A 25,542-nucleotide genomic window follows, 5' to 3' on the forward strand; every position below is an offset into this window, starting at 1 on the left:
TGGCCTCTTACCACCATCTTCGGCAACTTTCCCACGCTCAAACCTCGCCCAGGAGTCGAGTTTAGAGCGTGCGGCATACCGGAAGCTGGTCTCTAGAGCTAGATACTACATCTTAGGAGCACTACAAGCATGCCCACATCTTCGAGCGGGGGAGCGAGTCGAGCACCGACGCCAGCACCAGCCGGGTCGCAGACGCGCCCCAAGCGCTCGAATGCCACGTCAACGACTGCGACCTCACTGCTCTCCTCTGCGGACGCCTTCGAAGCTGCGACGGACGAAATAAAGAATGCGGAAAAGGCTCACGAAGTACTGGCAGGACGATTCCTGGTCCCTCCGAACATGCCGCCGGCGGTCGACCACTTGCTAGCAGCTATGCTCACCCTGGCGCGGTCCAAACCTGGTGCGGCCGTTGCAGTGCAGTCGCTGGTCGCGTTATACCACTACGCAAAAGCGGCTTTCGAAACGGAACTGGCCAAGGGCGTGGCGGACGTCGTCGCAAAGAAGCTGAACACACAGGTCGACACGGCAATCAAGGCGGCTACGGCGGACGCGCGCAGGCAGATGGAAGGGATGGTTAAGGATATGCAAGGACAGGTTAATGAGACGAGGCAGTCGATGGGAGAAGCGGTGGCGGGAGCGAGCAGATTGCTGGATGAGGTCAGGGGGGTCGTGGTCGATGGCGCAGTCGGGCCTATCCTTACAGGTGAGTCCCCTCCTTCGGGTCAGAAGACATACGCACAGGCTCTTCGGGGCTCGGCAGCGGCGTCGCTGTCGCCGCAGTGTGCCCGCGCGGTGACGCGGGCGCAGCTTCGAGAGAAGCAGCTGCTGGTGGATGGAATCACTCCGATGGGCGAGGAGCAGCTCACGCCGTCGGTCCTAGTGGCCAAGGCACACATGGCGCTGCACATGATGCGCGACACGCACGGCCATACGCTGCCAGAAGGCATTAAGGTCCGGGCGGCGTCGGTGCTGCCAAATGGCGGCGTGATCTTCGAGTTCGATAGCGCGGCCAGTGCCGCATGGATAAAGCGCGATGGAATGATAGGAGACTTCCAGCGGGGTCTCGGGGTAGGGGCGCAGGTGAAGCCGCGTCACTACAAGGTGGTAGCGCAGTACGTCCCGGTGTCTTTTGACCCGCAGAACGAGTATGACATATCCACGGTGGAGGGCGAAAATGACATACCGCATGGCAACCTAGTGGCGGCGCGCTGGATTAAACCCCTGGAGAAGAGAGCTCCGGGGCAGCGCGTCGCGTATCTACTGATTTCTTTCTTGACAGCGCAGGATGCCAACAAGGCCATCAAGAATGGACTGTACATTGCCAGTAAGCACGTCCCGGTGCATCGCGACCAGGAGGAGCCACAGCGATGCGCAAAATGCCACAAGTACGACCCGCCGCACCTTGCGCGCGACTGCAGAGCGATCCATGAGACATGCGGCGCGTGTGCGTCGATTCACCACAAGACCGCGGAGTGCGCCACCACGAACCACGACGACTACCGCTGCATCAACTGCGGTGCAAACGGGCATGCAGTTTGGGAAAAGAGATGTCCGGCGTACCAGCGCGCCCTGCAGAAAATGCGCGCGCGGCGCCCGGAGTCCAGCTTCCGCTTCTTCCCGCTAGCTGAAGACCCCTACACCTGGGAGTCGATCGACGGGGCGCAGAACCTCTTCAATGCGGACGCGGTCCAGCGGCGTGCCAGTCACCCACCCACCCAGCTAAGTCGCGCTTCCCTTCCCCCCCGCCCCCTCCCCCCGACGCAGCGTGAGGAAAGCCTACTAAGTGACATGTATGCAGATCCTTTGGACAGTATGGACGGCGAGCCCCTCTCCCTCTCGCAGAACTAATGCAAGACACCATCTCAACATTACGCATATGGCAGCAGAACCTCAACAAGTCCCTCGACGCTCAAAGCTATCTCATCAACACGGCGCTGGACGACAGCTACGACATCATTGCACTGCAGGAGCCATACCTCGACTGGAACAAGCTCACGCGCGCGCACTCGCGCTGGGTTGTCTTATACCCGGGCGGACACCACGACACACAAGAGCGCTCACGCGCGGTCATGCTCGTCAGCGCGAAGCTGTCAACGAAGGCCTGGTACCAGGTCACCAGCAAGAGTCCGGATATGACGGTGGTCTCGCTGAAGACCGCAGACGGTGCGCGTATACACCTGTTTAACCTTTACATTGATGGAAATCACGACAGGACTTTACATGCAGCAGCGCGACTGGCGCGAAAACTCCAGAGCCAGCTCGAGGGCCAGTGCCCACAATACTTCATCTGGCTTGGCGACTTCAACCGCCACCATCCGGCCTGGGACGACCCTCGGAACGGGCACCTCTTCACCCCTGGACAGCTGGACCGGGCGCAGATACTAATCGATTACTACACAGGTCTCGGGATGGACATGGCATTGCCGCCATCCCTGCCCACTCTGCGTGCATCCCGCACAAAGAATCTCACCAGGCCGGACAACGTGTTCTGCTCGGAAGAGCTCCTCGACCGCATCTCGCTCTGCACCGTCAAGATGGCCTACCAGGGCCCGACATCCGACCACTTCCCGATCATCACCCATCTCGAGGTGCCGCTGGCGAAGGCGCGCGAAGAAGTCCGGCGCAACTTTCGTGTCGTCGACTGGGAAGAATTCCGACGCACGCTTGGGCAGGAGCTCGAGAATGTGCAGCTCGCTGAACTGGTCGACTCGCCACAGGTCTTCGACGACAACCTCAGCAAGCTCATGGCCGCAATCAATGTCGCTATCGAAGCGCATGTTCCGCGCACGTCCATCACCCCGTACACGAAACCCTGGTTCACTAGCGAGCTTGCAGAGGCACGCCGGAAGATGCACGACCTGGCGCACGAGGCTAAGAGGTTCAAGGCGGACCCGCAACACGCGGCTCACCGGGCGTACAAGAAGGCAAGGAACCAATACACCGACCTGCAACGCTACTCAAAAAAGGACTGCTGGACGGCCTTCCTGGAGAATACAGACGACACGACGATATGGAAAACCAACCGCTTCTTGCGCAGAGGGCCGACCGACGGTGGCAAGTCATGCATACCGGCGATCAGGGCAGTGAACGATGCAGGGCAAGAGGTTTTGCTCACCGACAATGACGACAAAGGAGCTGAGTTCTATAAAACGTTCTTCCTCCCCCCCGTCGATACTGCTGACATTCCTGCAGACCAAGAATACCCGGAGCCGAAGTACGCCTTCCAGCCAATCACTGATGAGCAGGTCCGCCGCGCCATACGCCAGCTGAAGTCGTTCAAGGTCCCAGGGCCAGACGGCATCCCAAATGAGGTGTACCGCGCGTCGGCTGACGTGCTGGTCCCCATCCTTGGAAAGCTGTTCCGCGCCTCGTTCACGCTCCAGTACTACCCCGATGCATGGAAGGTCTCTGACACAGTTGTCCTGCGCAAGCCGGGCAAGACGGACTACACCGTAGCGAAGGCATACCGGGGCATTGCGCTGCTAAGTTGTTTATCGAAGATACTCTCCCGCTGTGTCGCTAATGTGCTTGTCCACTATGCAGAAAGCATGCACATGCTCCCCAACCACCAATTTGGTGGCCGGGCGGGCAGACAGACGACGGACTCACTTCATCTCGTACAGAAAACCGTCAAGGATGCTTGGCGGCAGGGCAAGGTCGCGGCCGCACTCTTCCTCGACATCAAGTCAGCGTTTCCGGCAGCGGTCCCAGAACGACTCTACCACATCCTGCGCATGCGCGGGGTGCCGGTGGAGTACGTGCAATGGCTCCGCATCAAGCTCACCGGCCGGCGTACGACCCTCAAGTTCGACGACTTCGCATCGGATCCCTTTCTCATTGAGCGCGGCATCGACCAAGGCTGCCCGCTCTCGGTCATACTGTACACGTTCTACAATGCAGCACTACTGGAGGCCGCGGACCCGAAGAAGGGGGAGACGGCCGAAGGCTCCATGGACGACGTTGCAGTTCTGGTCACCGGCTGGACTTTCAGTGCCGTACACGCGCAGCTGCGCGACTTCATGACGCGCCCGGGGGGCGGAGAGGACTGGTCGCTGTCACACCGCTCACCCTTTTCTGTAGACAAGTTTGGACTCGTCAACTTCTCGCGCAAGCTCAGCATCAAAAAGGGCCGCCTCGGCCCAGCTCTGCAGCTAAACGCACACCGCATCACACCTAGCGCATACCACCGCTTCCTCGGCATCCTGGTCGACTGCGAGCTCCGCCACCACCCGCAAGTAGCTGAGGCATATGCGAAGGGAACGGCATGGACAACACTCATGCGGCGCATGGGACAGGTGAGGCACGGTTTGTCGATGGGGGTGCTCCTGCGCCTCTATCAGGCGGTCACTGTGCCGCGCATCCTCTACGCAGCTGACACCTTCCTCCTCCCGGTGCGGAGGGTGGAAGGGCGGAAAGCAGCCACAGGCTCTGTCGGACACATCAAGAAGCTGGCGCAGGTGCAACGCCAGGCAGTACTAACGATTACAGGTGCTATGCGTACTACGGCCTCCGACGTTCTCGAAGCACATCTGCGGATACTTCCATTCGACCTTCTGGTTGACAAGTTCTGCTTCCGCGCGGCGGCACGCCTCTGCTCCCTCCCCTCCACGCACCCACTCCACTCGCACGTCAAGAAGGCCTCCAGGCCCGTCGCTTCCCACCAGTCACACATGCACCAGCTCCTGCAACTGTACTCACCGCATGTCTCGCAGGCCACGATGGAGAAGATTGCGCCAACACGCCACCCTCCGCACTGGGAACCCGCCCACCTGGTCGACATTGCGAGCTCGAAGGACGATGCGGCGGAGAGTGAGGCACGATGGGCGCAGCGCAATGGCATCCGGGTCTACTCGGACGGCTCTGAACTCGAGGGCGGGGTAGGTGCAGCGGCGGTGCTCTTCAATGAGCACTCACGCGAATGGACGTCGCTGCGCATGCACCTCGGATCTGCCGATGAACACACAGTGTATGAGGCGGAAACCGTCGGCGCGATCCTCGGAACAGAGTTGATCAGGAGGGCCCGCACACCAGGCCGGGTGGCTTCAGTGGCGTTGGACGGCAAGTCCGCCATTGAAGGGTCCCTCGTTCGTGAGTCGCGCCCCAGCCATTATCTTATTGATCTTCTGCACGACAGGGTCGCAGCAGCGACGCGACGACACCGGGACCTGGCGTTGACCTTGCGTTGGGTCCCGGGTCATCAGGACATTGCAGGAAATGAGCAGGCAGACTGTGAGGCGAAGCTCGCGGCCGCCGGCGACTCCAGCTCCATCCGCCTCCTACCACCCGCACTGCGCCGACCCCTCCCCGTCAGTCTGGCGAAAGCAAAGCAGGTCTACAACAAGAAACTCGAGCAGCAGGCGGCGGACAGGTGGAGAACCTCCGCGCGAGGGCAGAAATTCCGGCGAGTAGACCCTGCCATCCCCTCCTCCCGCTACTCGAAGCTGGTTGCGCCGATGCCGCGGCGCAACACTTCGCTACTGATTCAATTGCGTACAGGACACGCCCCTCTGAACCACCACCTCCACACGATCGGCCGCGCAGACTCGCAACGATGCCCGGGGTGCGGCGCGGCAAAAGAGACGGTGCTGCATTTTGTGTTGCAGTGCCCAAAATACTCCCTCCAGCGCCGCACTTTCCTTGGGCCCCTCGGACGGAACGGGCAGCGACTCGACTACCTCCTGTCCACACAGGAAGGTGCAACACGACTATTCAAGTTCGTCAATGCGACACGGCGGCTGCATCAGACCTTTGGCGATCTCAAGGTTCCCGAGCGCAACGAGAGCAACGGCGACAATGCAGGCGGTGCAGCACCGCACCGACTGCGCCAAACCACGCTGAGATTCCGTGCCTCTTCCTGATTCGTCTCTCATCGCTGATTGCTTGTGTCATTTGGCAGCATACCCTTCCTGTTACCCGGACTGTGCCCTTGACTGCTTCTCTGGTGTACTATTCCAGGGAGTGCCAGACACACACACCGGCGGCTGCACCACCGCTAGGAGCGGGGGAATTCTGACCTGGGGAGGGGCAACCGACCCAGGTACCCGTTCAGAGATTATTCGTAAAGACGGCCCGGCACAGGCCCACGGTTTACAGCTCGCTGCCTTACCCCATGGAGGGTCGGGCGTTGGCGACGGCCACGGCGGCGTGTGTTCTGGCACTCTCTGGGACCCCTACTGTACTGTCCGCTACCCTTACCTACTTCCCTCCCAGCATCAGCTCTCCCCTCGGTGCGTCTCCGGACGTCTGAGGGTCACTGTTCCCTCTAGATTACTCTGTCATTTGCACTACGTAGTCTGTACTGTTTGTATTGTGTCCGACATGGGGCTCGGCCCTAACGGGACAATAAATGGATTTGGAAAGGAAAGGATAGACTCCTGGAAACGCGATGCCGCCCCAGTTCGTGCCGCTGTGCTGGGCGTCAGGTTCAGCACGTCGCTTAATCACAGATAGCTCACCCATATAGCATGTAGTATGAGACAAGCTTCATGTTCGCCGCATAGTTGTGCTTGTAGAAGACGTCCTCAAAGTCAGGGCCCGTCAAGAGCGCGCACGCGTCATAGCCTGCTCCGCCCCATGGGTCGAATGCGCCGGCCTGGTACTCAGGCATGTACCAAGGTTGACTTGGATTCACTCTCGAGTGGTACTCATGGTAGGTGGATACGACGGGATACCATGTTTTCGGATCCGAGCAGTCGAACCGCTGAGGGTACGCATCCATGCCATAGAGGTCAACGGCACCAGTTCCATTGATGAAAGCCTCGCGTTGGTTGGGATCGTTGTATGTACTTATGAAGAACTGCGTCAAAAATCAGGACTGATGAGATGTTACGACAGCTTACAGAGGGACGACAATACCGCCCTTGCGGTACTGCTTCTGGAGCCGGTCGAAGTACTCGCCGTGTGTGGGCGCCTGGTCATATTCGTTGTCTAGAGCAGCACGGTCAACTTTAGAACGTAGTGAGAAAGCCATCAGAGACATACCGATCTGTACAGCCACTACAGGCCCTCCATGTGTGACCTGGTAGGGAGCGGTCTCCTTGGCAATAGCAGCGATATACGGTATGTATGCTTCAGTGAAGTCAGTAGCATTTGTTCGGACCGTTCCTGCGATTTCAGAGGTGAGCCAGTGGGAGAGCCCTCCGGCCGTTGTCTCAGCATTGATCTGACGGCAGGTTAGCACGACACGTCAGAGGCGTTCAGTATAATCTTACGTAAGGTCCTGTTCAGAAACTATCGGTCAGCCACGTCGAGAATCGCGAAGGTCACAGAGGGAACTCGCCAGGACGCCAGACAATGAATATGCCTGCGAGAATGGCGGCATCGAAGATAGGTTTGAGAGCGCGCCAGTCGTCGAAGTCGATGACTCCCGGTGCGGGATTGGTCAAGCCCACTGGTGTCAATTCGTTAGACGTACAAACCATGCTCGAGACTGCGCAAATTGAACCAACTGTGTATGTAGATGCTATAGAGCGCAATTATTCAGATCAGACGCGAGACAAGCACTACACACAGGTAGACCATACCTGACGTGATTGAGACCAGCCGCAACCATCTTCTGGAAGATGTCGAGCCAGAGTTCTTGGACCGGAAGACGGAAGGTGTGAAACTCCCCTCCGCTGAACAAAGTAGTCAGTGTGTAGACATAATCACAGGGAAGGAGTGAACTTGCGTGAGGAAGACTCGCTGCTCGTGGATCCATAGAGTGTAGTTGTCCCAGGTGACAACGTCGGTGTATCCGTTGGTTTTGCGCGACGGCTCTCGGGCGGGCATAGTCACCCTTCGCTGCGACATCAGAAGCACAAGGCAAAGCGACACAAGAGCAGCTACAATCCATGAGAGATGCGGCCTGCGAAGAACTTGGTCGACCAAAGTATGTCCCCTGGGCCCTGGCTGGCTATGGTTACATTCTTCACTCGCGAAGGTGTCTTTCCGATCTGTTGGACCTCTGAGTGCAAACCCGTACGACTCATGATGGTGTTTGTCGCGCGAACGAGGATCCATCGTCATGGTATGGTCCATCCCCGACTCGGAGGGTTGGTGGCGAGAGGCAAGAGACGCGGAGTAACCGCGCCGGTTAACCTGATACTTAACACGATCACGTGCCTCTTTCTACTACTGCAGCCATCTAATGTTAAATGTATGTATGAAGCAAATTGCGCGCACGAACCATAGTATACAACAGAGTCGAGACAACGAATCCAACAGGGTAAGAACATGATATTCAAGATCTCCTACTCGTCGTTACCGCACTACGACTAGCGCAAACGTATCATCTGGGAGACCATACTGGATTGTTGGAAGAGATGGGACCAACTCCCCCGTCAACAGCGCCATCTATCACCAGTTGGAGCGTTGGGTGGACCTCCTCGTCCTGCATCACCCAGAGCGCAATCGCGACAGTACTGGTCAATCGGATCAGTCGTATGATAATTTAAGACAGCGCAGACTGGATACTTACTTGTTGCCGTTGTAGTCGAGAATGCCCGGAGGGATGGGGAAGCGGGTCTGTGGCCCGACGTTTGCCACCCTCTTCCCAAACTTCCAGCCATTGACGAATAGCAGCGCGCGGTACGGCGCGTTTTCCTCGTTGAACTGGAAGCTCATCATGGCATCGACGCCGCTCGGAACGTCAAGCTCGAATGTGGTCGTGAAAAAACCGACCCCTGCTTTCCCGCTTGGGAGACCCTCTGAGAGCGCACGGGTGGTCCAGTTGGACGTGTCAAAGCCGGGGAGATGCCAGCCCTGACGCTCGCCATAGAGTCCGCCTTCGTTCAAGATACCCCGAACCCTATCCGGGAAGCTGGTACGAGTGTGAGTCAGCACTGGCAGAGGTAGCACGTTGGAGATGACGTACCCTGTGTACCCCCCAAGCTTTCCCTGCACTCTCCACGTGGAGAACTTTCCGACTCCGCCGTACAGCTCGAACCCGCGAATACCGCGCTCAGATTTCTCTACATACCTTACTTTGAGTGCGGGGACGGGGAGATGTAGACGGTTCACGTACGGTCTGTGCCTTCATTGTTTCCCATATGATCCTGCAAGACAGTGACGACGTTGTCCTGGCCAGGAATGACAGAGCCTTCCGGAAAAATGAAGGTCGCGTTTGCATCGCCCACAGCCGTCAGGCTCCCAATAGTGTCAATGAACACATCATTGATCCATACGGATGCAGCATGTCCTGCGTGACCCTGCGTCAGCTTCATTTGCCTTGGGGAATAGCCAAACGAGATCAACGCGCACCGGTGCCGCCGTTGATACTCAGGTTCGCGGCGGTCTCTCCGCCAGTTGCGTTAAAGTGTCCTCGCCATAGTATGTTGTTCTCACAACTACATGCCGGGTCGGGTGAGAACGTCAGACATGAGGAGCCCAGAACTCACAAGCCATAGTCACAACCTGAGCATCGCACGGATCAGCCCCTCGCCGTCCTTGAGAGAATGGGTAGTAGACGCACCATACAAGACGCGCCCGTCTCCATACGCCATCGGGATCGAGATATTCGTCGTCGTATGGTCAGCAACAACCCAACCCGAATCATCAAAGTTCGCATTGACTTCAGGCAGGCTGTCCGCGAACCTCCACCCAGTCAACTTGGGCACCTTGACTTCCTTGACCTTCGAGCTCAGCGTGAGCTTGCCCGTCAGGACGCCACGGCCCTCGTTCTTAACTGTCACACCCTTTCCGTTCCACGTCACTGCCTTGATAGTTGCGGGTCCGATGACGGTGAGCGGTACGGTCGCGTTTAAGTCCCCATACAGTGAGAGGGTGCTTTCATTGATCGTCGCGTTGCGGACGAGGTACGGCCCGCCCACCAGTACGGTCATGTTGGTGCCGAACTGCCAAAACGTTTCAAGTCCCGGGACAGTGTTCCCCGTCTCTGCGCGGATCGCGGGCGACCAGAACGTAGCAGCCGTCACCGGGTCGGAGAACAAGACAAGTTGCTCGTCCGAGTCCCAGAGGGTGACAAGTTCGGGTTTGAAGCCCGCGCGTACCGTAACAATCGTCGCGTCCCCGAGCGCTCGGGAAGAGGTATACTGTACGTGCGAGTTGCTGGAGCGCGAGCCTTTGTCTGAGAGAATGAGGTAGGCTTCGTGCGACTGGTCTGCGTCTCCGGTCAGGTATAGGACGTCGCGCGAGCCGACGGTACCTGCGAAGAAGACCGTCGCGGTGGTGTATAGGACCGAGCTGTTCGTGCCGAACGAGTAGTCCGTGATGAGCACCTTGCTTTGCCTGCCGTTCAACTCGATCGCGTCGAAGGTCTGAGGGAGGTTGACCTGTCCATGCAATGTCTCGATGGAGACATTGACGTTAATCCTCTCCCTGAGCATACATGTAAGCGAGCTAGATCTGAGCGGTTGCTCTGCGATGGTGAAAACTTACGTCGAGCTCGAGTTCAGCTGTCGCGCGATGAGGAAGCCTGTGCCCGAGTCCGGATTGCGCAGGAACGTCGCGAACGTCTCGGGACCGTTGAGCGTCACTCCAGGAATACCAGATCCGGTGGCGTTGTTGTCTCCGATCCAGTCTGTCTTGCGGAATTGGGGCGAGCTACGGATGAAGAACGCCTGGCGCTTCATCTCGTCGTACTTCTCCCACAACAGACGGGTCTCTTTGATCGCCGCTCCGTAGTCGTAACTGCACCGGAGGACATGGATCAGAAAGAGAAGATACCCTCAACCAGAGGAGGCAGACCTGGTGTATGCTCCAGGATAGTTGATACCGCCCCAGTTCGTGCCCCTGGAGTAGAGTCAGTTGATGGACAGTGATGCTACGATCCAGAGACTACAGAAAGCACAGACCCGTAGAACATGTACACTGAGTGCATCTTGACATTGGCGGCCCAGTTATTTTTGTAGAAGACGTCTTCGAAATCAGGCCCGACACGGGCGCGGCAGGCGTCGTATCCAGGACCGCCCCAGTAGTCATGAGAGCCTCCTATAGAAATGGCGTGAGGTGAACTCCGATAGACGGGAGGTAGATGGTCGTGAGACATGCCTTGGAACTCGGGCATGTAGAATGGGCGGTCAGGCTCGTTGTCGATGTGATACTGATGATAGTTGGTGTGGATCGGGTTCCACGACGAACCATTCGTACAGTTGAACTCGTTCGGGTAGTCGTCCTGCGCGAGACTCACATATCAATAGGGTTTCTCTCTCACATAAAAAGGCCCGGATACTCACTAGACCGTAGAGGTCCGGAGCTCCAGTACCGTTGATGAAGTTGAGTCTTTCTCCCGGGTCGTTGTACGTCCTAAGTATCACCCTCAGTAGACTGGCTATGAATATGACCTCAGAGGAAACTCACAAGGGTACGACGACACCGTTCTCCCGGTACTGATCCTCGAGGTCAGCGAAGTACTCAGCATTTAGTTCGGGGGTCTGCGAGTATTCGTTGTCTAGGGACAGCGTCAAGCTATTGCCTCCACCCATGTTTCAGGTGACGTACCGATTTGCACCACTGGTGGGCGTTACATATTAGAAAAAGCGAAGCTGTCTAGACATGATGTGACGTACTGAGTATGGGACCACCCTCAGTCACCTGGTTAGGCTTCACGGAATCGATGATGGCGGACACATAAGGCTTGTATGCTGCGTTCCAGCTTGTCGTGTTCTGTCGGACTTCGCCTTCCACCAGGCTGGTGGACCAGAGGGCAAGGCCGCCCGCCGTAGTCTCTGCATTGATCTGTGAAATAGCTTCAGGACCCTATGCCTGGCGAAGAAAGAATGCGAGTACCTACATACGGACCAGGTCGCAACACGATGAAGATTCCAGCGACTTTCGCGGCATCGTAGATAGACTGTAGAGCCCGCCAATCATTGAAGTCGAGTACTCCAGGTGCAGGGTTAGTTAGACCCCCTAAGAACCAAGATCAGCCCTAGGAGACCGCCAGGTGTTCATCCGTGACTCGCAGTGTACATAGATGCTAGTTGCGCTTCGCGTCAGTATTTCGTATGGCGAGGTGATACTGAAGCATACCTAACACCATTCAGGCCGGCTGCGACCATCTTCTGGAATATGTCGAGCCATAGGTCCACCACCGGGAGTCGAAAAGTGTGAAACTCTCCCGAACTAAGTTGTTTCGGACGATCTCAATGCATGGGGTCTCAAGACGGAACAGGAGCGACTCACTAGAGGAACATGCGCTGGTCATGGAGAAACAGGGTATAGTTGTCCCATTGCACGACATCGGTCAAATTGTTTGACTTGCGAGGAGGATCAACAGCATGCGTGAGTAATCCCAGGAACACCGGAACGGCCCACAAGACGGCGAACGCCCAGCGCGAGGAATGACTGAAGAGCATCTCGCAACCTCACGCAATCTGTCAGGCCGTCTTTCATCAGCCTCCAACGTTCTTATACTACTTCCGCTGACCGACGAACGTGATGATGGGGAGGGTTCGTGACTTCCCCTCATCGTTAGGCGACCGACCTTCGCAATCCAAGCCGGATCATGAGTCCCAATATGTACGGGCCGCAGAACTGGCGGACCGTCATAAATCTATTGAGGTGGAGTTTCAGAGGTGATGCGTGCATCAGTCGCCCAGAAGAGAAGCATACTCGTGAGCGGAAAAACTTCGGGCACGATTGGGTTGCAGCTGATCGTCAGCAACCGGTCTGTTCGTAGGTGAGGTCAGCATCTAAAAAATCTGGTGAGGTCTTGGTGCCATTCGATACGGGGGCAATAATGTGCCTTCAATTCCGTGGCTCTGAGGGCACGTCTGCTATTCAGTTAGACGAGTGCTGTACAGAAGTTAGAACTCACTGTGACTAGCTTCTGCACCCCATTTTAACTCACTTTATAGAGCGACGACGCATATTCATCCAGCGGTCGATTAGATTACGGGGAATGATGTATGTTTGTGAAGAATGGAGTATGTAAGTTCTTTCGAAAAAAAAAAGGACGAAGAGGGATCGTCTCACTGCAGGCGCCGACAGCTTGGAGATAAGATTAGATAAGCGACTTGGGATCTGCACCACGGGGCGGCCCGACCGCGTCGTCACTCTCCCCCTGCTCTCTTCCAACCAGAAGCCCAAGCCTTCCCCGTCTTCCGCGTCGAGCCTTGCACAAGAAATAAATATGTTGTAAAATTCACATGAATTGAGACTGTGCACTGTGCAGCGGGAGGAAGACTGTGGTATGTGACTTCCCCACGATTCATCTGCTCATCCATGGACTATCCCAACTTCCTAGGTCGTTCTGGGTGATGGAACATGGACATGAGTCCTGCCATTACTCCCCCCAGTGCTCGACTGTTCCGGTCCTTGATCCTCTCTCTTCGCAGGAAAAAAAGCGATTACTGCTCACGTCACTGGGCCGCCGTCACGGCTGTTTCTTCGATGTCCACCATGTGCCAGGTACCACTCCAGTCGGCCTCGTCGACCGTGTGGAGAGCATGCGAACTCTGCAGGCTCCGGACCATAGAACTTGCAAAGAAGACGACTCAACAGACGACCTTTGGCGAGTTCCATAATGGCCGCCGATGGGAGCAGTCAGGCGCTGCCGCACGTGAACGCGCTATCTCCGCGTTTATACCAAAGCTCCCGCGTTTCTGGACGCTTTCAGCGAACGCAACAGTTGCCGGCGGTCCGTTCGCCAGAGGAGTACGCTTCCCTTCTGTTCCGGACTCTGGCCTCCAAGTACGTAACGTCATCGCTCCTCGCTGGCTGCTGCTATATATCCGAGCCCTATGATGCCTGCTTCCTCGTTCACGGTCGTCGCATCCAGTCATGCTGTGGTCTCGGTACGTTTCTTGGGCATCTTGCGCCCTGCCGCTGTTCCTTTCCGCCCGTATTACCTTGTCCTCAGCGGCCAGTACGGTTGCTGCCGCGGATCCTCCTCGCAAATCCAATGGCTTGACCGACGTCGTGCAATGGGATAACTATACCCTCTTCCTACGCGATCAGCGCATGTTCCTCCAGTGAGTCCTCTCAACGTCCCGGAGTTGACAATATCTTACCGGGGTATACCAGCTCCGGGGAGTTCCATACATTCCGCCTTCCTGTTCCCGATCTCTGGCTCGATATCTTTCAAAAGATGGTTGCTGCAGGTCTTAATGGAGCCAGGCAAGTAGCCTCTCCTGTCTTTCGCCTGCCCGAAGTGTTTATATTAACTTCTACACCAGCATCTACATCCATAGTACGTCTTAATTTGTCTTCGGGTACAACTGAACTGAGCCTCTCTTGTACTCGTAGTGGGTGCTACCAACCCATCCCGCGGAGTAGTTGACTTCAATGATTGGCGCGCTCTGCAACCCATGTTTGATGCGGCCAAGCGCGCTGGTCTCTTCATTGTTCTTCGTCCAGGTCTGCATCTTCCTTGTCGTGACACTCGTCCGCAGTTACTGACACGTCGACTGTTCAGGACCCTATGTGAGACTTGACCATCTCGCTGATTCCTTTCAGCACTGATCAAAGATGCCTCTCTCAAGATCAACGCTGAGACCACTGCGGGTGGTATTGCGCACTGGATCACCAGCGAAGTCGCAGGGACTCTGCGGACGAACGCTACCGACTGGACTGCCGCGTACGAGCCATATATCGCCGGCATCATTGACGCGGTAGTACCGAATCAAGTTACGCACGGAGGGCCCGTCCTCGGTACGCCTGTCCCCAGGCCGCTGTAGAGCACCAGTGTACTCACTCGTCCATGACTTCGCACAGCTGTCCAAATAGGTGAGCCGATACCGACAGGTGTCCTGTAGAAAAATCTAACTGTCACTCAGATAACGAGTTCTCCCAAACCGCGGAACACGGCGCCTACTTCGCTCAGCTCGAGACCCAGTACAGGAACGGCGGCGTGGTGGTCCCACTGTATGAAATTGAAGTCCGAATGCGCTCACTTGACGCATGCTGATATTGCTCATTCGCAGTACTTACAATGACCCCGGCGAAGGTCGGAATTTCATCAACGGAACTGGCGCAGTCGACATTTACGGTCTTGTGAGTGCTCTCGTCAGGGGGGAACCGCTTTCGGGAAGCTAACTCGCATCCCAGGACTCGTACCCGCAACTCTTCGACTGCTCGAACCCGCGCACCTGGAACCCTGTCACGACTAATTACCATCAGTATCACGTACAGAACAACCCATCTGAGCCTTGGTACATGCCGGAGTTCCAAGGTGTGCAAGCGCATTTCAACCTTGTGACGATCCAGCAGGCACGATTTCTGATACTGTTTGGATGTCGTCAGGCGGCTCGTTTGATCCGTGGGGAGGGCCGGGGTACGCGGCGTGCGAAGTGCTCACAGGACCGGACTTCCAGGACGTGTTCTACAAGGAGAACTGGGCCTCGAACGTCAAGCTCATCTCTTACTACATGCTCTACGGGGGTACGAGCTGGGGTGGCTTCCCATTCCCTGGTGTCTACACCAGGTGAGTGACACAGCTGAAGATGCCATGCAGCTAGCTTATGTGATACGTAGCTACGACTACGGCTCGTCGATCGCGGAGACTCGCGCGCTGACCGCCAAATTCGACGAGCTGAAACGTCAAGGGGTGTTCCTGCGCTCCTCGCCTTCCTTCCGCAAGACAGATTGGATTGGAGATACGAGCACGGGCATTCCAGGGGTGACGCTGAACGGCAGTGCTGCGTTCCTCACCTTGCTCAAGAACCCGGACACCGGTACGAACTTTTTGATCGCACGACAAGCTAACTCCACCTCCACGTACGCACAAACAACTCTCATTGTAGCGCGTTTGATGCTGAGTCTTCAATACAGGGCAAGCACGACCTTCACTGTCCAAGTTCCCACCTCGAAGGGTACCTTGACGCTTCCGCAGACAACTGGCAGCATCGCGCTTAACGGACGTCAGAGCAAGCTGATCATTACCGATTACCCCTTCGGTGCCAAGGGATCTGTCTTGTTCACCACTGCATCCGTCTTCTTCGCTGGGACGATCGGATCGCGAGACGTCCTCTTCCTCTTCGGCGACGAGAACCAGTCTCATGAGTTCGCAACGACCCTCTCCGGCACAGGCACGCGCGCGTCCTCCTCCCGCGTGCATTTCACAAACTCCACAGTCGGAAGCGGCATCACCACCGTCAGCATCACTCCCGGCTCCAAGGGCCTGATCACACTCTGGGAATCGACCACCCAGCTCATCCTCTTCGCGGACCCTGTCACCGCCGCGACGTTCTGGGCACCTGCGGTCAAGGCCGCGACGTCGAACACTGTCCCCGGCTTGGAGAGCTTCTGGCAGTTCGGCACGAACACGACCGTGCTCGTCGGCGGGCCGAACCTCGTGCGCAACGCGACTATCTCGGGCAGCACGCTCGCGCTCCGTGGAGACCTTAACGCGTCTGTCCCGCTCACGGTCGTCGCGCCCTCGGCGGTGACTGCCGTGACATGGAATGGGGCGAGGATCTCGGTGCGGCGCGAGGGGCATGGGACGCTCACTGGGCAGCTCACACTGAACGCGTCGGCGAAGAACGTGACGGTGCCGCAGCTGAGTGGGTGGAAGTTCAATGATAGCTTGCCGGAGATCCAGCCTGGATTCGACGATTCGACGTGGACTGTGGCAAACAAGACGACGACAAACTTGAGCGTGAAGCCGCTGACTGGCGGGCCTGTATTGTATGGTGAGTGCATGCCTTCATGGATTCTGAGTTCCATCAGAACATTGCTAACCGAGGATATGCGCAGGATGTGATTACGGCTTGTGAGTGACTTGGTGTGGCTTATTCTGTTGTTTACTCACTGTCTCGCCAGCTGCGAGAACAACGTCCTCTTCCGCGGACACTTCAATGGAACTGGCTCTGAAACGTCGGTCAACCTAACCATCTACGGCGGAACACGTGAGCTCGCAACTACTCCGCATCGCTGTGTTGACCTCGCTGACATACCTTGCAGAGTTCGCTGCCTCCGTATGGATCAACGAACACTTCATCGATACCGTGCACAACGGCAACGACCACGTCAGCGCGCTGTTCACATTCCCGGAGGGCTCTGTGATTACTGGCCAGGACAACGTCATCACAGTCCTGCAAGACAACAGCGGTAATGACGAAGACTCGAATGAGAAGTCCGCGCGCGGCATCGCCGGCTTCCAGCTGAACGGCGGGACCATCACCACGTGGAAGGTACAGGGCAAAGTCGGCGGATACACTGAGTGAGTGCTATACTATACTCATAGAGACCTCGAGGCAGAGCTGACCACTCGAACAGCTTCCCAGACAAGATTCGCGGTGTGATGAACGAGGGAGGCCTCTTTGGCGAGCGCGAGGGCTGGCATTTGCCCGGGTTCGACACGTCTGACTGGACGGCGCGCGATCTGTCGCAGGGTCTTCCAAGCGGCGGCGCGGGCGTGGGCTTTTTCGTCACCACGTTCGACCTAAACTTCCCGAAGGACACGGACGTGCTCCTGAGCTTCCAGTTCGAGAACAACAATACTCTGCCGTACCGCGCGCGGCTCTTCGTGAATGGGTGGATGTTTGGAAAGGTGCGTGTCGGTATTGGCGGAGGCAGGAACCAGTCTGCTAAGGAGTGGTCATGGATGTTGTAGCGCGTGGCAAACGTCGGCCCGCAGACAAGGTTCCCCGTACCTCCGGGCATTCTGGACTACAATGGAAAGAAGTGAGTCAACGCTGCAACCACGTCTGGGACATGTCTCATGGGTTTGGATATAGCACTGTCGCGGTGGCGCTTTGGGCTTTGGAGGACACCCCTATCTCTCCCAGTCTGGAGCTCTCCGTCGACGCAGTATTGGAAGGTGGAGTGGGTTCTATTGCGACCAACAACCCGCAGTGGTCTGCCCGAGCATGAGCATGCAGTCGCGGTGATTGGGGATCAGCGGATCGAAGGCTCCTCACATTCACCATCGATATTGTTCATGTGCCGCTGTACCTTGCACACATCTTGAGGTAATCTGTCATTTGTCTGCGTTGTTGTACTGATAGCATGCGGCGTCCAGCCTTACGGCGAGCGCGCGGTCTTTCAATCCAATATTGGCTTCAGATCTTCTGCTCGTGATTATTAGTCCGTGCATGTGTGTCAAGCTGAACTCGTGCTCAAGGTGATTTTCACTCGACCACATTTAGATTCAAGGTTACCTGCGGCTGCCCGGCAGGCAGATCCTCGTGGCGAGTCGTGGCACGATCAGACTATTATCAATGCTGAGCAACATCCTCGGGACTCCAGAGCACTTTTTGGGACACCTTGTCCAACGGACTGGGACGCGCGTATGTATGTACGACAAACATTGCGGTTTGATGGTGAGTGAATTCCTTACGACGATAATCCTCTCAAATCCTGTCATTGACTATGAATTACACCAGATCAATGACAAGAATCAGAGAATTCTACTTACTCGATACATGAGAATTTCAAGGGGCGTGTTACGTGCCGAACCCGCACGATGTAGGTCCGGCGGCCGTGCGCGTCTTAGGAAGCCGCAGAAAGGACTTACCCCTGTCAAGACGATACTTCTGGGCAAGTACAACTCATACATGGATAGCCAAAACGCCGACGATGCTCATGTAAGGTTCAATCTACATTGTTCATGGGCGCTGGTCCTCTCAGAAGGCCATATGCCGTGCACAGAAGCAAAGGGAACCCTGTCCCCCCTTTCTGGTGATGCCTACAACAGGGCCGCAAACTCAGCACTTATATACTTTGTCAAAGTCAGCGATGCCGCAGCATACCCGCCAACTGCGATGCGCGAGCCTGCTCACATCACCGCCCCTTTGGACCACTCGACACCAGCCATGGGAGACCCAGAGAAGGCGAAGCCGATTCTCACCGCACCATCTTCCGTGGAGGACTCCTTCAGTCCCACGCCGACCTCGAGGTCTTCAGCCACCACCGTCGCTGCTGTGGAATGCGGACCGGAGACGCTGGAGCACGCTTACCCCGACGGTGGCGCGCGGGCTTGGCTCACTGTGCTTGGATCAGCCGCTTTTCTCATTTGCTGTGGGCAGTTGACTGCCTTCGGCGTCTTCGAGACCTGGTACAGCGAACACCAACTGCAAAATCTTTCTGCCTCGACGATCTCCTGGATAGGGTCCATACAGCTATGGGTGCTGTACTTTTCGGTGAGTATGTTGCTTGGCATGTTCGAGAGACTGACTGATAAAGCTTGCAGGGTGTTTTCCTCGGACGTATCTTCGACGTATACGGTCCACACGTTATTTTGATACCGGGTTCAGTGATACTCCTGCTAAGCACAATGATCACGAGCGTATGCACACGCTTCTACCAATTCGTCATTGTGCAAGGTTTATGCACTGGCCTAGCATATGGCATGCTGTGCGTTCGTCTCACTGAAGCGTTTTCGGTCTATCTGCCTGCCGCGCTGACTTTCAGGCCAATTTTCAGGTTCTATCCTTGTTTCGCGTCAATTTCGACGCACTTCAAGAAGTATCGAGCGACTGCGGTGGGGATTGCCATTGCGGGATCAGGCCTAGGTGTGTCAGTTGAACTCAGTTCGCGATTGCATCGTCCTGAAAGTACTTTTACGCAGGTGGTGTGGTGTTTCCAATCATCTATCGCGAGCTTTTCGTGCGCATAGGCTTCGGCTGGAGCGTTAGACTGTCGGGCTTCCTCATGCTAGCACTATGCGTCTTGGGTAACGCCACAGTCACGAGCCGGATTCCTCCTGCAAGCAAACGGAGGCCACTGCTGCCAAAGATGGATACTTTCCGTGACGCACCGTTCGTTACCTTCACCGCTGGAAGTTTCCTCGTCCTTTTTGGTACGCAATGTCCTCTCCAGCCTTCGTCTCTTCCATCCTTACACGTCTCTTCCCAGCGCTCTTCATCCCTTCCACCTATATCGCGAACTACTCGTTGTCTAAAGGAGTGTCTCCCGCCGTCTCATACTACATCGTCTCCGCCTTCAATGCCGGAGGCATCTGCGGGCGGATCCTGCCTGCGCTGCTCTCAGACGCTGTAGGCCGCTTCAACATCACCGCGCCATCCGCCTTCCTCGCGGGCGTCCTATGCCTGGCCTTGTGGACGTTCGCCGACTCCCTCCCGGTCATCTTTGTCTTTGCCGTTCTGTATGGATGCTTTACCGGGGCATTGTTGGCCATGCAGATCCCGTGCGTGACCCAGATCTCCGACATCGAGGAGGTGGGGACGAGGATAGGCGTCTTGTACAGTATCGACTCGTTCGCGTGCGTACTTCTCCCTCGCAGAGTCCTGAAACGTCGAGTACTGACTGCTCAGACAGTGTTCTAGCTGGCGGGCCAGCTGCTGGCGCTGTGCTTGACCTTGGCCACGGGAGATACGAAGGCATGATACTTCTGTGCGGGATACTGCACATCCTCGGGTCGGCCATGATTCTCTGGGCGAAGTTGCGAGTCAAACCGAACATACTTGCGCGTGTATGATACATGTTATATTATACCTAATTGTCAAAATACATTATAGACGGTCCGGACTATCCCATGAAGCTGTCAGCGACAACGGTCTCCTCTACGGAAGGAGGGTCGCCAGCCTGAACCTCTGCACATCGTTATAAATGTCCATGGCCTTGGACTACCCCCTTCAAGAAGTCGTAGACTGAGAGTGCACTGGAGAACCGGCGTGAAGGGACTCCGGAGACTGGATTTCCTCGCTAGTCGTTGGATGTCGCCGTGGAGCCTCGTCTCGTGCGTCGCAGGATACGGCCAGTCCAAGCTCACTCAAGCGAACAGTACGTTCGGATATTGGTCTTGGTGAATTCTCCGTGCTAGAACGAGAGGGAGGGGATGCAGGATGCGGGATGTCTGGTGATGAGAGGCGGCGCATGTGCGGTATCAATGTTACTGGCGGGCGAGTTTCGAGCCACCCTGGTTCTGCGATGAGATGAGTGAGACGAAGTCAAGGAAGGGTGAGAAAACGACATACCGGTCGGCTTGCGTTGTGGGAAGACTCGAGGAAGGAAGAAAGGCCGCAGAGGAGCGCTCTTGCGTACACTTGTAGGACTGCTACGTCCCGAATCTGATGGTAGAACATGTCCGTGTCTGTCTCGTGACCATACGTATGGACTACGTACCATCGTCGTCCAAGTCTGTGGGAGCATACCGGTGCTTGTGCTGACGGCGATACCAGAAGAACAACGTTCCGCATATCAGAAGAGTCAGGGAGACAGCGCCGATGACGCCTCCGACTAGAGCTCCAGTAGATGGTCCACGTGAAGACGCGTGCGACGGTGGGGAGGTGGATGAAGGGACAGTGCTAGTAGCGCTCAACGTAGAACTGCTGCTCGTTGTCGCGTTCGAGCCGACCGGACTGGCTTCTGCAAAATTGGACTGCTGACGCACCGGAGCCGTGACGTCTATCCTCCACAGACAGAAGGGAGTCGCCGCACTCGCACCGTCAGCAACGATCTCCAGCGTATGATTCTTGAGGCCGTCCTGGGTGAAAACAACTAGCCATTGGAGGGAGGAGTTTGGATTCGTGTTGTTTGGGATGGGGTTCGGTGGGAGGATCCGTGCAGCCTGGCCGTCCTGCGTGGCCGATACGGCAGGAAGCTTGTTCGCGGGGTGATACGACCCCCATACGTATGCGATGTCATCTGGACCGTGCGGACAACGTTAGTGCCCTATTTGCTATGAGTGATATGGTGGGCCCACATTCGTATGTCAAAGATACGGAAGCCCCAGGGGTTTGAGTACAATAATTGTTTCCATATGGCATCCAGTCGAGAGCGCTGTAGTTGAGGGCTTTGTCGTTGCTGATGAATACCACCCACGACTCGGAGGAAGACATGGCGCGAGTAGTGGATGGGCGGGGATGACAAGGGGTCAAGAGTCCGAACCAAGCGGGACACTACATACTCATATACATAGTCCGTTAGGACGTGCACATGTACCGATCCGGAGGCGATGCGGTGATGGCCAGCCACTAACCCGTAACCGTCTTCGCAACCTGCGCGGAGGCATGGCGACGGAGAATGGGCCTGAACAGAATTACGATAGATCCCAATAGAGCTCCTATATTCTGATCTCCGATCGCACTGAGCATGCAGCGTCTAGGCGTGCGGTAGTACTTGCCAAGGCTGTCCATATAGATCTGAAGTGGCTGGCACAGAGAAAATGTCAGTTGCTGCTCATCAGCCGAATTCGAACCCAACACAATAGCGCAGCGACTCACCGATCGTCTCCTAGTGTCACGTCGGATGTAGAGCTCCTTGATGGCGTCCTGAATTTGATCATAGTGCTGACGATTGTCCATGGCATTACTGCAATCGTGCTCGCACTGGTCCACATCGCACATAGTCAGAACTTAAGTCCCGTTGCTCTAGTGAAGTTGCTGCGTCATCTCTCTACAAAGTAATCCATGACACTCCAGATGATCGAGCTGCAACTGAACCAAAATAGCAGAAGATCATGCGCAGCGGTACGGATGCAATGCGAGTAGGTATGCATCAACGAAGACTTGGTACTGAGAAAGTAGGGGAGGTACTAGTTGGGTGTGGAGACGTGGCATCAGGAACCTGGAGAGGCTGCGGCGACTCTGACCTCGGCAGTCGCGGTGAAATGAGACTCCCACGCTCGCCTTTCTCCGATGGGAGCGGATTCATGAGCTCAAGGTCCTGACTGGTTGACTTCTCGTCGGTTTCAGGAGGAAGACTCCTGGTGTGATGGAGGTCCTCTGGATGCACGCCGTGATGGAGAGAGGGGATGGGGTGTAAACGACCAGGGAGGAGGGACACTTGGTGAACCGCAGGCCGTACGGGCTCCACCCAGGATGCAGCTGGGTAATCGGACAATGAGCAGGAATGATAAGATCGGAGCAAGGACGAGCTGCGTACCTCGTCGTCGTGGTTTATCCAACCCGAGGGTGCGACGGAAGAACGACTGTATTGTGTTTTCGCGGGTACTCCTCCTGTCGAAGTCTAACCTCACAACGCATAAGGTATCATTGATTGCAGAGACACTCGACGAGTACGCACCGTGGTCACCGTCGAATGTCCGTATGTACCGATGCTGCTCCTTCCGATGCCTCCACCAGAGAAAAATAGACCCGCATATCAACAGGAGCAACAAGATCCCGCCAATCGTCCCGCCGACGATAGCCCCAACTGAGGCTTTCTTCTCCATTGTGTTCGCTCCCGGCGTGGACGAAGAGGTGAGACCGCCTTTCACCGCCTGGGAAGAGTGGCTCGTGACGATGTCGAAGCGGTCCAGGCAGAACGGCTTCGTCTGACTAGCGTCCGTCACCGAGATCTCGACCGTGTGGTTCTTCCATGCCAGGTTGGCAGCGCCGCAGACCAACCAATGCCACACGGTGTGCGGGTTGCTCGTCGTATTTGGCGGCCGTCTGACTTCGAGAGGGTCGCCGTCCAAGGTGCATGTAACTTGCGCGATGTCGGTGGCGGGCCAGTAGAAGGCCCAGACGTCAACACTCCAGACTGACAACAGGTTAGTAAACCCAGGGGCTCTGCAGGCGAGGACTGACGCACAGTCGTAGTTGATGGACGCCGTTCCTGGGGACTCCGCGCAGGTCTCACCGGTGGTCATTCCATAGGTCGTAGCTTCACTCTGGTGCCAGTTGTCCTGGCTATATTGAACAGCACTGGCGCGGTTGCTCAGGACGATCCAGGCGCTGTCGGCCATGGTGAGCGGTGGAAAGGGATGAGCACTTCAGACGATACGAGTGATTTATACATACTCACAGGAGTGTCGCGACGACAAGGCACATGCATGCCGCCGCAGTGGGGCTATCCTTGGAACCAGTCTCCAACATGATCCCATGTCATGATGGCGGTGAATAACAACGAGACTTGCGCTTGACAGATAGAAGCACGATCCCGTAATCTCATTGCACCCGTCATACGTACACACGCCCTTTGAAGCGGCTTGCCTGTGGGAATATGATCTTCATTATGCGTCCGATATTATTCGACCACTATATATGCTCGCTCAACGGGGATTATGCGGATCGCCCTTAGCAACAGTGAACCGCTGACAATCTGTCAAAGACGCGAACGCCATGAAACAGATCATCAACGCAGGAACAACTTTAAACTTTCCACAGCTTCAGCTAATGGGGATAGCCACTCACTTACGATTCTGCCGAACCGAAGGAGCCGCGAAGCATGCGGCAGTTGCGATGTCGGATACGCTCCTTGTGGTCGTGTCCTAGGCTGTGAGAGTCCACAAAGATTCTCGACTGATTAGCTGACAAAGTGCTAGTACTTATATAGCGCACCCGGAAAGCTAAGTCAAAGCAGGACTGTCCTGGGATGGTCACACAGCCCGGCAGGTACAAGATAAAGTCCGATGTTAGGTCATTCGCAAAGTCCGCGGATGACAGTACAGCGTGCGCCAAGCCAGTATACAGAAAGAAGGGTCCTGAGGGTTACTTCGGGCCAGAATCGATAGGAGAAGAGGTAAAGTGTCGTAGGGAGGCCGGGTCTGAAGTCTCGACAGACTGAGGTGTGATAGGTGGAGAACTCAGCGCAGCATGAGCAGGCACGACGGGGTCCTCATTCCCATGAGATTCCTCCGAGTGATCCGATCCAAGTGGACCAGGGAACCCGAGATCTTGCAGGCTGACAGTTCGTTCTTCGGGCACGAAGTCGTAGCTGTCCGCTCGCGCAAAGTCTCGCCTCGACTCAGTGTCGTCCTCACGTTGTGCGTGCAAAGTTTTCTCCAGCAAGGGTGGCGCAAGTACGACCGGATGCCGCGCCTCGACCCACTCCGGCTCTGTGAAACCGAGCGTCACAGCTGCGGCATGATGGACCACAAAAGGCGCTGGGAAGAACTGCGCACCTTTCCTCTGTTTCTTGCGGCCCCATGGGCGGAACGAGAAGGACAGCAGGGTGTTTTGCCTGCGAGAGTGCATGCTGCTTCGGTCGAAGTCTGGAGCGACGAGGAAGCGGCTTGAATGCGGGGAACGACGGGATGACCAGTGGGAGAGAAGACGTACCGCCATCATCCCCAGACATACGCGCGTACTGGTGCTGCTTCCTCCTCCTGTACCAAAAGAACAGCGCTCCACAAATGCCGAGGGTCAACGCGATCCCTCCAATCGTGAACCCTACTATTGCGCCGACGGGGGTCTTCGCCTTCGCCGCCGCACCTGCACTAGCGGAAGAACTGGGCGAGGTCGTTGTCGTTGTTGACTCTTGGATCAACTGAGACAATTGTGACGTCTTGACGTCGAACGTGTCAAGGCAGAACACCATCTCTTGCGTTGCCTCTGTGACAGCGAGCTCCACGGTATGGTTTTGCGAGGCGAGGCCTTGCCCTTGACAGACATACCACGACCACCAGACGTTGGGATTTTCGGAGGTATCGGGGGGATCAAGGACTTGCACCGACCGGCCGTCGATGGTGCAAGTCAATTGCGGTACGTCGCTCCCAGGAGAATAGTATGCCCATACGGCGACGGAGTGGACTGAGTGATAGGCAGCTAACCTCAACATATGCCTGTACAGCGGATGAAATAGTTATAATGGACGTACAATTGTAGGTGACCGATACCGATCCTGGAGACTCCGCGCACTTGACGTCGCTGGAACCCCCGTCGACAGTGATGCTAGAGGGGACCCAGGTTCCGGAGGTATAGTTCACGAGCGGGTTGTCATTGCGCAGGACGACCTCGGTATCAGCCATGGTGG

General features: G+C 56.4%; 10 protein-coding genes across 10 annotated transcripts; 4 read left to right on the plus strand and 6 right to left on the minus strand.

The window, feature by feature from the left end:
- Positions 1-6: 6 nt before the first annotated feature.
- On the plus strand, positions 7-1,198 carry L226DRAFT_562222 (uncharacterized protein). The gene is made up of 3 exons (XM_067683494.1): positions 7-703; positions 742-1,112; positions 1,168-1,198. The coding sequence occupies exons 1-2, from the start codon at positions 130-132 to the stop codon at positions 948-950; spliced, it is 783 nt and encodes a 260-aa protein (XP_067532152.1). The 5' UTR covers positions 7-129; the 3' UTR covers positions 951-1,112; positions 1,168-1,198.
- L226DRAFT_437660 (uncharacterized protein) lies at positions 970-1,644 on the plus strand (the record flags this gene model as incomplete). Its single annotated transcript, XM_067674778.1, has 1 exon — positions 970-1,644. A coding segment is annotated over one exon (675 nt), but the record flags the coding sequence as incomplete, so codon positions are not given.
- A 4,592-nt stretch (positions 1,645-6,236) lies between these two features.
- Positions 6,237-8,044, minus strand: L226DRAFT_537853 (uncharacterized protein). Its single transcript, XM_067681388.1, has 9 exons — positions 7,670-8,044; positions 7,524-7,616; positions 7,449-7,462; positions 7,280-7,390; positions 7,212-7,219; positions 6,982-7,162; positions 6,840-6,927; positions 6,456-6,785; positions 6,237-6,406 (listed from the first exon to the last, which is right to left on the minus strand). Exons 1-9 carry the CDS (start codon positions 8,005-8,007, stop codon positions 6,268-6,270), a joined length of 1,302 nt encoding a protein of 433 aa, XP_067532154.1. The 5' UTR covers positions 8,008-8,044; the 3' UTR covers positions 6,237-6,267.
- Positions 8,045-8,158: 114 nt separating this feature from the next.
- Positions 8,159-12,298, minus strand: L226DRAFT_537854 (uncharacterized protein; the record flags this gene model as incomplete). The annotated part of the gene is made up of 19 exons (XM_067681389.1): positions 8,159-8,402; positions 8,459-8,800; positions 8,855-8,951; positions 9,005-9,178; positions 9,241-9,326; positions 9,378-9,393; positions 9,452-10,317; positions 10,378-10,629; positions 10,687-10,731; positions 10,794-10,929; positions 10,990-11,113; positions 11,175-11,244; positions 11,299-11,389; positions 11,440-11,451; positions 11,508-11,676; positions 11,732-11,850; positions 11,904-11,917; positions 11,971-12,063; positions 12,124-12,298. Coding segments are annotated over 19 exons (3,014 nt in total), but the record flags the coding sequence as incomplete, so codon positions are not given.
- Positions 12,299-13,523: 1,225 nt separating this feature from the next.
- Positions 13,524-17,892, plus strand: L226DRAFT_170834 (uncharacterized protein). Its single transcript, XM_067672624.1, has 19 exons — positions 13,524-13,913; positions 13,966-14,058; positions 14,118-14,131; positions 14,188-14,298; positions 14,357-14,364; positions 14,424-14,592; positions 14,656-14,667; positions 14,718-14,805; positions 14,865-14,934; positions 14,989-15,112; positions 15,184-15,364; positions 15,415-15,657; positions 15,712-16,571; positions 16,636-16,651; positions 16,702-16,787; positions 16,843-17,101; positions 17,158-17,431; positions 17,495-17,565; positions 17,619-17,892. Exons 1-19 carry the CDS (start codon positions 13,723-13,725, stop codon positions 17,752-17,754), a joined length of 3,006 nt encoding a protein of 1,001 aa, XP_067532156.1. The 5' UTR covers positions 13,524-13,722; the 3' UTR covers positions 17,755-17,892.
- Positions 17,893-18,695: 803 nt separating this feature from the next.
- On the plus strand, positions 18,696-20,320 carry L226DRAFT_468312 (MFS general substrate transporter; the record flags this gene model as incomplete). Its single annotated transcript, XM_067676131.1, has 6 exons — positions 18,696-19,022; positions 19,073-19,236; positions 19,306-19,394; positions 19,451-19,681; positions 19,738-20,104; positions 20,161-20,320. 6 exons carry the CDS (start codon positions 18,696-18,698, stop codon positions 20,318-20,320), a joined length of 1,338 nt encoding a protein of 445 aa, XP_067532157.1.
- A 79-nt stretch (positions 20,321-20,399) lies between these two features.
- Positions 20,400-20,770, minus strand: L226DRAFT_170772 (uncharacterized protein). The gene has a single exon (XM_067672622.1). It carries the CDS (start codon positions 20,718-20,720, stop codon positions 20,478-20,480), a length of 243 nt encoding a protein of 80 aa, XP_067532158.1. The 5' UTR covers positions 20,721-20,770; the 3' UTR covers positions 20,400-20,477.
- Positions 20,735-21,683, minus strand: L226DRAFT_573785 (uncharacterized protein; the record flags this gene model as incomplete). The annotated part of the gene is made up of 4 exons (XM_067684919.1): positions 20,735-20,767; positions 20,820-20,896; positions 20,968-21,489; positions 21,548-21,683. 4 exons carry the CDS (start codon positions 21,681-21,683, stop codon positions 20,735-20,737), a joined length of 768 nt encoding a protein of 255 aa, XP_067532159.1.
- A 293-nt stretch (positions 21,684-21,976) lies between these two features.
- On the minus strand, positions 21,977-23,834 carry L226DRAFT_170807 (uncharacterized protein). Its single transcript, XM_067672623.1, has 6 exons — positions 23,593-23,834; positions 23,380-23,522; positions 22,870-23,328; positions 22,729-22,812; positions 22,068-22,670; positions 21,977-21,995 (listed from the first exon to the last, which is right to left on the minus strand). Exons 1-5 carry the CDS (start codon positions 23,661-23,663, stop codon positions 22,342-22,344), a joined length of 1,086 nt encoding a protein of 361 aa, XP_067532160.1. The 5' UTR covers positions 23,664-23,834; the 3' UTR covers positions 21,977-21,995; positions 22,068-22,341.
- Positions 23,835-24,278: 444 nt separating this feature from the next.
- Positions 24,279-25,537, minus strand: L226DRAFT_573787 (uncharacterized protein; the record flags this gene model as incomplete). The annotated part of the gene is made up of 3 exons (XM_067684920.1): positions 24,279-24,781; positions 24,849-25,319; positions 25,387-25,537. The coding sequence occupies 3 exons, from the start codon at positions 25,535-25,537 to the stop codon at positions 24,279-24,281; spliced, it is 1,125 nt and encodes a 374-aa protein (XP_067532161.1).
- Positions 25,538-25,542: the final 5 nt, after the last annotated feature.

The sequence above is a fragment of the Lentinus tigrinus genome, assembly GCF_003813185.1.
Source record: "Lentinus tigrinus ALCF2SS1-7 unplaced genomic scaffold L226scaffold_28, whole genome shotgun sequence".
NCBI classification, from domain to species: domain Eukaryota; kingdom Fungi; phylum Basidiomycota; class Agaricomycetes; order Polyporales; family Polyporaceae; genus Lentinus; species Lentinus tigrinus.